Genomic DNA, 10,785 nt, shown 5'->3' with positions numbered 1-10,785 from the left:
ATTATGATTACGATTATGATTATTGTTTTGTAATTTTTACTATTTTTTGATACCGCAGACTTCCTTCTGTTTTAACAACGCTTTGAGATACTTTGGAATGAAAGGCACTATATAATTAAATAAAATTGAAATTGAAGAATTGTTAAGTGCATGTAAAAGAAGAGCAGTGTATCCCATGTTGTAAGAATGTTTCTTAATACTCATTTTCATGACCTGAATAATGTAAGTAGTGCAGCTTGTTTCAAAGGGTTTCCAGCCCCTTGATCCATTTGGACTGGAATGACCCAATGCATAGAAAGGGGTTAACTACAATGAGGACATATTTTCTAGCAAATACTCATTGCATAACCTGAAATAGGCATGTAAACATTTGCAGCTGTATTTTTACAGAGTTACGGAGGGTCAAAATGGGGGGATTAACATCCACCGCTCCCCTGTCATCATCACTTAACCTACTTACAACAAAGATTTTATAACTTGCACACCATATGGAACAGATTATTATCTCATCTGTAAAGACTTATGTTTCTCACAAAACTGACACGAGTCTTCTTATGCAGTAAGTGGGCTGTGGCTTGTTAAAGGCAAAGCATCCTCCAGTGGCCGAAGCACCCCTGGTAATCATTCTTTAGTGATATGTGAACCAGTTTACATATTTGGACATTATGTTTTTATATATTTTTTTTTTATTGTTTTATTTTTTAAACCTTAATGTCCACCCAGTCATTAATCCTGGGTTGGCTTTGAAACTAAGTCTGAAAAAACAATACTCCGATTTATGTTCTGTTTATCACACTACTGTTTGCTCACAACAATCCTTGAATACTAAACTAACATCACATTTGAATGGAAATGTACAGGTATTTTCTAATTGTCACTTTTCTCTTTCAGATTTGTATTGTCTTGTTTTCAGATTGTCAACAAAACCCTAGTTGTTCTGTGCTGTTCATAACAGGATTCCTAGCTTTGTACTTTGATATAGGATATATGTTTGTTATTATAATTGGACAGTAAAATAGGGGCAGCTTCCAGTTATCTTCCTCTTTACAATAAAATGAATAAATAAATGAATACATTTCTTATTTGTCTGATCATCCTTCAAAGTCTCCATTTTACATCACTTAAATGACTCAAACTCTGGTAGCTTTGTATGGCTCACCTAAAGACCCATTTCTTTGATTTGGCATATAATGTTGCTTTATTTGAATAATACTACAACTTTTGAGGGTGGCTATGCAGCAGGTATATTAGTGTCCATTGAGGTATTTCAACGTACTTGTGAGTTAATCTATTTCATTGCTAATAGGGAACAGATTGGAATGGGACAGGTCTTTAGGCAGGCTCATGATATGGTTTCCCTTCAGCTTTGTGATGGTGACTCTTGCGATGGGAGGCAAATGCTTCAGTCGGGGATAGTAGAAGGAGTTTGCTGGGTGACTTGGAAATGAAGAGGTTATCTATGGACAAAAAAAAAAAAAAAAACATTCATTTTGTCACAATCATGAACCCATTTATAGCGGAGTTGTGATTTCTGGTGGTGGATTTCAGTAGCACCCAGGAGGCTGTCTTGAAAGATACTGGTCAATGTGCAGCTGGTGAGGGACGAGCTGCTTGCATTGGCAGCCTCCATTATGCTGCTCGGAGATCTTTGTGCTTCCCCATGATTGTTGCTAAACATCACATGACCACTAAGGGTGCATACATTGCTGCAGACAAGAAGACTCAATATACATAACAGAAGGCTTATAGGGAAGAATAAAGTATTTAATTGAATATGATTGCCAAACACAACTGCTTTAAAGTAAATATTGATAGTTATGAAAGTTTACACATTTTTCGCTTGCCTTTGTTTTGTGCATGTTTCAAGTTTTCACAGATGTATTGTTTAGTCTCTTTATTAACTTATATATCATTATTTGTGATTTAACAAAACCATATACATACTTGTCTACATATATATGAGTGTTATACCTTACCTGAGTTTTAGTGAAATTGTGGCCATGCCATCTTGTGTTTATATTACTCCTAAATAAACACTGATAACTGCATGCGCTTTGTGCTTGCACTGCATTGAAATATGCTTTGACCCCTCTCGTTTTATCATTGCAATCTAAACCCCAAAGCTATTGTAAACAAGGTTTCCAGGTTTATTTCAGTGCAAGAGCTTCAAAAAAAAAACTTCCAAAATGTATTTTTGAGGCTGCATGATTGAGCATATCCTGTACAGCATACACATCTTGGTTTTGCATGTACAGTATTAAAAGCTTTTTTGCATGATACAGTCTGTTTGGACATGTTTGTTTGTAGCTGCACCTCATCTGTTTGTGTAACTGTTGGGCAAAAGTACTGGACACAGTGACTTGTTGAAGAGTGGGTAATATTTGGCTTGGAGCTATGAGTATTATTATGAATATAAATAATTTAGCCCTGGGATACTGTGTATAATAATAGATCATGAACAGATTACCTGAGTAACCGTGTCCTGTGGGATGGTTGCGAAGTTTGGAGATGAAAAGGTGAAGCCACTGTCTGTGCCTGCGTCATACGGGTAAAGGTCCAGGGACAACTGTTCTTTCCAGCGATCCCCCTCACACAGGTTCAGACTGTCCACACCTACAAACCAATCCGGGCTGGGCACGATCCGCACAATGAAGGAGAGCTGGGAAATGCAAGGTGAACCTCAGGGTCAGACATGGGTGTTCTGCACAGCGCACTGATTCAAAAGTATATCCTTAGCCATTATATTCAAGAGATTTGATAATGTTTATTAGATTTACTATGATATAAACTCACTAGCTTTCAAGACCCCCAAATTCTCTTCTTCAGGTGCAAGTGGCATTATATTCGGGTTACATATTATTTTCAAATTCAGTAAACTCTAGTATGAGTAATATTAGGAAGATTTAATACATCCAACACAAGTTAATTACAATGTTTAAATAACTCATACAGTTTAAGAATTGAACTTTACTTTATCTAAAGCTGGTATTAAACAGCACGTCAAACAGACCTGATATGGATATTGTTCAAATTTGTATTAGATGTAAAGGGTGGACCCTCTGCATTACAGACACTTGCACATCCGTTTCTCTGTTGTCTTTCTATCCTCTAGTTACTACAGAACATTATGTACTGTTCTATGGGTCATTTGTGCTGTAGTAATATACAGCTAGGGTCATATTCAGAAATAACACCTGAGTAGTAATGCTCACTTAAGTTTTTTCTCAATGTGAATGTAAGAACCAGTAACATTTTGGCTATTTTTTGGTTAGGTCTAGAGGACAGATTATTTCTATATATTTGAGACACTTACATGTTCATCTTCTCTTTTGTGGGAACTACCCTCACTTTTATTGAAATGCTCAGTGTCTCTTGTGAGGTTAACTCTGTCATGTGCAGCTTTGACCCTAGACCGCTAGTGTACATGATGAATAATACCCTTTTCTCAACCTGCTTTACATTTCAGCAGTATTAAAAAAACATAGGGATAAGGATACATTTATTGGTAGGTTCAATTTGATTTTCTATTAGTCTTTAGTGCCAATGTCTTTGTATTCTCTATAAATTCCACAATCAATGCAACAATCTGATGACATACAAACTCAATCCGTGGCAGCTCCGAGGTTCTTTTGGGATGTGAAACCTTGCAAATGGGCCTTGCTCCCATCTTTTAGCACTGCTGACCAGTCTTCCATTCTGTCAAATCACTGCAACTGTTCCACATATTGGAATGTCATGATAATTGTGTGTCTGAAGCTCTGTGAACAGATCCAGACATTCAAAAGTCACATGCAAAAACAGGATATTACCATCCATTGAACATTAAGAGAATTAAGCTCCAAAAAATGATACTTTAATAGGGTATTGTCTTGTATTGTCAGGGTTTAAAGCTGGTTTAAAGCCTTTTATGACCAAAATTTACTTGAATATAATACATATTGTGCATTTTAATGCCCTTCAGAAAGTGGAATAAAGTACTTTTATGGTAGATGTGTCTATTGTATGCAGTTGATTTTATTTGTATGGTCTCAGCTGTTCACATTAATAAAGGAGGTCTGGCAGCATAAAATTGTTTTTAATTTTTAAGAAAAATCTTTTTAATACAAAGAGACAGCATAACTCAAGTAACCTTGGAAATCATACAATGCAATTTTAAATGGGGATTATAAGCAGTGTCAAAGCGTTAGCATAGCTGATAGCTTTGAGCAGCTCACGAGTGAATCAGTTGAAAATTTGTGCTATTTTATGCAGTGTGTGTTTTTATCTTTATGTTGTGTGAACAGATTTGCATTTGCTGGTCCACTGTCAAGTTAATTCTCCTTACTGATACCAGCACAGCACAGACACTATTCCCCGAGGTAGTGTTATTTGCTTGTGACTTCTGTTTTGCAGGCACTGACTGCCTCTGAATCAAGTCTGTTTTGAAAACTGTTATTTGCAAACATGTTTGACTTGCGACTATCTAAACAGATGTGCTGTTGAATATGCTCTCTCGCTTTAGTGAGAAGGGTAGCATTTATTTTGGATTAAAGACTGATGTGAGAGATCCCAGCTGCTTTTCAAATTACTGTGAAGTTCCACTGGCAAAAATAAATGACCTAGCAACGCTGTTTAACTTAGGGAGTGTAGAACTTTGACTTAAAGGCTTGTGTGTTAGTGTTTTCCTTTTTCTGTCGTCAAGCTTGAAAACACTTAAATTAATGGATTTTGGCTTCACATTGCATTTTTTTGTGTTTGGAATACATTTGCTATGATGTCACATTTTAGATATGTTAGTCTCTGTTACATGCTAAGTGATAGGAAAAAGGAAAATGTGAAGCGATTTTAACATTCCCTTTCCATAGAATTAACTAAAAGAAGACTCATACTGCTTTAACCATGCAGTTCCCATTTGCTGCATCTTTTTCTCTGTCATTCTGAGATACAGTATTGTTTGCCAAAGTACATACATATCTTGAAAAATACCTCTTTAGTCATGTATTTACTAAAAGTATCATAATTATAAAACATCAAGCTGTGAATTACAGGATTTTGGTTCACTTCGAGGTCTCACGTTATCATAGTTTGTCCATTAAACCAGGCAGCGTGTCAGGGAGAGTTATGTCAGCACATTTTACTTCAGTCAGTCAGTCATAACTCACAGTTCTGATCACAAACATGAATTACAGCCTTTTCTAGTGTTACACAGGCTAACCCTAAATACCATTCATGTTCTTCAATTAAATTATCACCTTAGTAATTCGTCCCTCACACCTCCATAACAAAAGGGTGGTATAATATAGCCAGTACATACCATTGTAATAATGCCATTATTACTGGCATACAATTTCCAACACTGTAGTTAAGTATTCCACCCGTAGATCTCCCGAAGGGACCAAGTGGGTTGTTTACATCCATCCTCATGAAATAAACACAGCATTCCGTGAACATTCATGGAGGATTCTGTTTACATACTGTAGCGTTTCACAGGGCATACAGAAAACAGGAGAGGCAGACACACTTATTCTTAGTTCCAAAAGCTTTATTCAGTCCCTTTCTCCACATGCACACACAGAGTCCGCAACTCTCAGTCAGCCTCTCAGGAACCATGGCAACCACAACACAACACAACAACAGGGCATTGCAGAGCCTCTTATAACCCCAGGCCCGCCCCTTTATTCAAAGCTTACACATCCCATTGGTCTTCATCCACACACTTTGAGCCAATGGGAACACACTGAACATGTGAACACACATTGACTCACAGACCGGACCATTTGCAGGGGAGACACATAACATGCCCCCATGCGCAGGCTAGGGTCACACAGCAACAGAGTGTTAAACAATGGCAGGAAATATAGAGAGCGAAGGGAACACAATTACAAACATCGGGAACAACATAAGGCACACATACACAGAAGTACAGTACAACACAAATGCACGGATCATTACACTGCCCCCACCTGAGTCTCTTTTTGTACCCAAAAAGTCTGCAGGGTGCAAGGCAACCTCCTCCCTTACAACACAGCCCGTCTCCCCTCATGTCCGGTTTTTCCCCTCCAGATCCTTGTAGGTGGGTCAGCGGCCTGAGCTGTGTTGGAGGTGGTCTCCATCTCCTTCTGCCAGGCTGGGTCTTCAGTCAGGGGCGCCTGTTTAACTCTTCTGGTAACCCCTGGGCTTCTGTAAGGGGGTGCCCATTTAACCCCATTCCTACCTCCAAAACCCCATCGGGGCTACTTTACAAGCAATGGCAATGCTGTCAGTGTCACGGTGAACTCCAGCAGGGACAATGCTGACAGTAGCAATGCAGGCAGTGGCACAGGACATTCCAGCACTTGCAGCAGCGGTGGCACTGGGCAGTCAGGTGGTGGCTCTGTGCAGTCAAACGGTGATGGTGGTACTTGCTGGGGGACAGGGGCTTGTACTGTAGGCCATCGCCGCCCCTGTTCCCTGCTCACGCCCTTTGCAGGAGCTCTTGAAAGGGCTGGCGCTTGCAGCTGCTCCTTTCTCCCTTGCAGTCGGGCCGGCAGCACCTCCCTCTTAGGCACTGAGGACGGCGCCAGCTCCCGTGTTTGCCTTCGGGGGCAGCCGCCCCTCTTCCGCCTTTGCTTTCAAGCAAGCAGCTCTTCTCCCTCTTGACAGGGATGGCGATCCACTTTGTGCCCTAACTCCTCACAGACGAAGCACCAACACCGGTCCTCTAGGTCCTCAAAGAGGTCCTCCCATCTGCCATCCCACTGGATCCAAGGAGGGTAGGGGTTCCAGCCGCTCCACTGCTCCGTCTCATTTTCAAGCACACGGGCTGCGCTCTCTGGCGTCCAGGCGGGCAGCACCTCCCTGTCTGACATTTTAAGCAGCACCGGTTCCCTTGCTTGCCACACACTTCAGGCTAATGGGAACATACTGAACACACAGTAACTCTCAGACAGGACCAATCACAGGGGAGAAACAGACCATGCACTATACGACTGATACAACGGGACAGGGCCAATCACAGGGGAGACACAGCAACAGAGAGTTTAACAACGGCGGGAAATACAGAGGGGGAAGGGAACACAATTACAAACAATGGGAACGACATAAGACACAAATAGCACGGCAGAAGTACAGTATAACGTTGTTACAATCTTAACAAGTACAATGGACGGACGGATATTCAATGCTCGAATTCTCAACTCTTGTATAATTTTGTATTGCATGTCACAAATGCCGCATAACCACGTGTACCACTGTTCCCATGGACTGATGTTGAACTTATTAGATTTATGACCATTCATAAATAAAAAACAAAAAACATTTGAGTGTTAGTGTCCTAAGTTACTGTGTTTTTTTTTTACATTTCACATTTCTGAATATGGCACCTAGTTGTTTATTGCTACGGCACAAATTATCCATGGTGCATACGTTAGTAATTCTTTAACTATAGGTGTATCATTTTGTTTACCACAATTACCAAAAAAAAAAAAACTTACTAATGAGTGCCTTGCAAAAACCTCAAAGTCGGCTGAATTCTGGCCAGTCCCACTGGTGATCGCTGGGGCAGAGAAAATCCCATAAACACTCTGAATCTTCTCCCCAGCTGACTCCACCTCCTTCATTAACGTCCAGGCTTCTCCATTCTCAGCAAACTCTCTCACTCCGGTACTGGCATATTCATTTTTTTGCCATATGTGGTAGTCAGAACTATGAGTCACAGCTGTTGAAAGATTTCTGTTTTTCAGTTACTTTAGTACTTCATCTTACATGGTGCTGTTAGATATAGCCTCCAATGTGGTTTAAGTTCAGGGAGTATTGCAAGTAGTGTATGGTTTTATTCTCCACTGATTCCCTAATTTTAAATACAAATTTAAGGGGATGCGTCTGATGGCTTGCTTTCTCACAAACGGAGCCAACCCCCCCATCTTTTTATTTTATTCCACCTAAACAAATAAGTAATACTAACTTAAATCATATACTTGCATCTGCCTTTTAATGTAAGCTAATAATACCAGAACAGCTTGTATTTTATTATATACTCACTGCTTGCTGTTCCTTTTGAGTTTTGAGGTTTTGAGGTTTTTTTAGCTAACACTGTTACTGGGTATTTCTCTTTCCTGCACTTTATTGCACTGGAGACATCAATACTTTGTGTGACTACAGATTTCCAGTATCTAAGGTAAACTTTGAATTTATGCAGTAATTACAGACAAACTGTTGATAGGTACCTAGAAAATATAGAAAGCACACGCCCTTACATTAGTTATTAGTAATATTTATATTTATAACATTAGTTAGTGTAATGCTGCAGCCCTGCAATGTAAAAAATGTATCCCTATATGGCCTTATTATAAAATGCAACTACAGCAATAAATTATTGAGTGAATTAAAACTTTTTTTTTTTTTAACATGTTATATGTGGCACTTCAAATGTGTCATGAAACCATGCTTTATAAAGAGTAAATGTGCCCCCTGGGCATGTGACTTGTAAATACACATACAACATTTCTGTTCATGTTTTCAACTGCTTATAAGTTGCCTGTTTTACCTGCAGTTTTTTTGTAGTTTGTTAGTTTGTTTTTATGGAAATTGACTTACCTATGATTTGTGACCATTGTGCCGAGGGTCTAAAGAGAGGATATTGCTTTGGAAAGGCAGTCTGACTCCACATCCCTGTGAAGGCAAGTCTGTACTTTGCATGTCCTCCCGCTGTGCAGACAGGATCCACATCTACAGACAGGGCACTAGCACAGCCCAGCGCTGCTACGAGGAGGGCAAGCCAGGATACTTGACTTGGTTTACAAACACACATCAGCTTTAGCATGATTAACCAGACTTTGGATGGAAAGCCACAATTAACTTTAGGCTGCATGACAGCCCCCATTAAATTCACATGATGAGGGGCGGAGTAGTTTGGGTTGACTTTGACCACAACAGTCTTACTTATTACATTGTTATGAGTAATAATGAAAGAATTTAAGTCGGGCTGGCAGATAACTGAAAGCAATATTTTAACTACTCCCACTAAATCACACTGTAAATGTCTTAACATGAACATAGAATGTACAAAACAGATTAACTAGACATATAAAAAGAATGACCCATTTACTCTACAAAAAACCTTTCACAACATGTTTTACATAGGCATCTTATATGAATATCCTATATAAATGTACATGCACAATGTACTTGCAATGTTTCCATGCAAAATGAACTGACAGACTTACACACTAAAGGCAAAATGTCATATGCATAACAAAAACTTTTTTGTTTTCAAAGAGAATATATCCAAAGTTTTAAAGAATTAAATAAATCAATGCAAATATATGCAGTAATTTATAACACTGCCTTTCGGTGACACATCAAGAATTGAACAGTTGTTTCTTGCACTGCATGGATATGCATTACAGCTTTATGTTTAAGCTTTGTGCAAATGACAGGTAAAAAAATGTAATTTACAATATAATATATATATATATATATATATATATATATATATATATATATATATATATATATATATATATATATATATATATATATATATATATATATCTAAATATATATATATAATATTCTAAAGTAAGGTAGTGTATGATAAAAGCAAGTTGACAAAAAAACAAAATCGTTGTATTTACTTAATGAGTCTGAAAATGTTAGAGAGAAGCAGGCAGGAGATGGGAGCACCTGTGGCTGTGCTGGCAGAACACAAGTACTGCAGGAGAGGACACTTAGAGTCTGCTATTTATGCCTTTCCAGAGTCCCTCAAGACAAACAGTTATTCTATACATGCTGTCGTAATCATTTCTCTGTGTTCATGCTTGTGCCATAACAGCTTTTTCCACTTTAGCATTCCATTTTAACTAATGCTGCATTTAGTTTTTTTCAAGGTGCATCTTGATTAGTTTATTTTTCGTATTCTGATTCTACCCCAAAACATTCAGTAACCAGTAGTGTTTATTGATTTATGTCTTAATGGATTTATTTGTAATGATGAGAATCAGAATAATCTATGAATGAAACAATGAAATTAATGCATTTTTTTATAACCCCCCCTGAAAACCCATCTTCACCTCTACCAGAATCGAAGCCTCAAGAAAACCTTTCCTGCTGGTTAGCCCTGACATTGCGAAAGACAACAAACGCTGCTCTACGAATCAAAAACATCGACTTTCTACAAACAGAGATTAAAGTATACCCATTCATGTTCCTATAATAAGCTCTCTCTCTCTCTCTGGTTGGTTTGATATTAAGCATGCTTGTTGGTTTGGATGTCAGTAAAATTCACTACGGATAATTCAAAGAACGCTTAGCAGAATACATTGTTATTGTTACCTTAGTTTTTAGCTTTGCGCATGATATTAATTGCTCATTGTAACATTTTTGCATGTAATATTAATTGTATAATTGTGTAACTTGCTTATTGTAATATCCTGTGTGCCATGTTAGTTGTGTAATTGGCTGCATGTTTAATACATTTATTGCTTGGACAAATTCTTAGGAGTATATTCATCCATGTGTATCAACCTCAAATAATGAACTATTTGGTTATTTATGTGAGCGGCTACAGAGCTTTACATTAGTGTGTAGACTTGGTGCATTTTCAGAGGAAGTACAGTATCGGAGAAAGGTTATGCATTATTGTGAATCTGTTGTTGTTCAATAATTGGAAGCCTGATTAAGAATAATAACAAATCGATCTGTACCCCCTACATGTGTATTTAAAATAACAATTGCTACACATGCTGGCTTTACACCAGCACACTGCTTGTTGCTTTAGTTATCTGTTTGTTTTGGCCCTCATGCCATTTTGTTCAGTGTTTTGTTTCT

At 38.4% G+C, this 10,785-nt stretch overlaps 1 protein-coding gene across 1 annotated transcript; it reads right to left on the bottom strand.

The window, feature by feature from the left end:
- Positions 1-712: 712 nt before the first annotated feature.
- Positions 713-8,856, bottom strand: LOC121327691 (spondin-2-like). The gene is made up of 4 exons (XM_041271842.1): positions 8,554-8,856; positions 7,452-7,675; positions 2,468-2,659; positions 713-1,457 (listed from the first exon to the last, which is right to left on the bottom strand). Exons 1-4 carry the CDS (start codon positions 8,837-8,839, stop codon positions 1,284-1,286), a joined length of 876 nt encoding a protein of 291 aa, XP_041127776.1. The 5' UTR covers positions 8,840-8,856; the 3' UTR covers positions 713-1,283.
- Between the last annotated feature and the right edge of the window lie 1,929 nt (positions 8,857-10,785).

The sequence above is a fragment of the Polyodon spathula genome, chromosome 2 (genome assembly GCF_017654505.1).
Source record: "Polyodon spathula isolate WHYD16114869_AA chromosome 2, ASM1765450v1, whole genome shotgun sequence".
Classification (NCBI taxonomy): domain Eukaryota; kingdom Metazoa; phylum Chordata; class Actinopteri; order Acipenseriformes; family Polyodontidae; genus Polyodon; species Polyodon spathula.
Note: the sequence above shows the minus strand (reverse complement) of the source record. Positions and strands in the feature narration are given on the sequence as shown.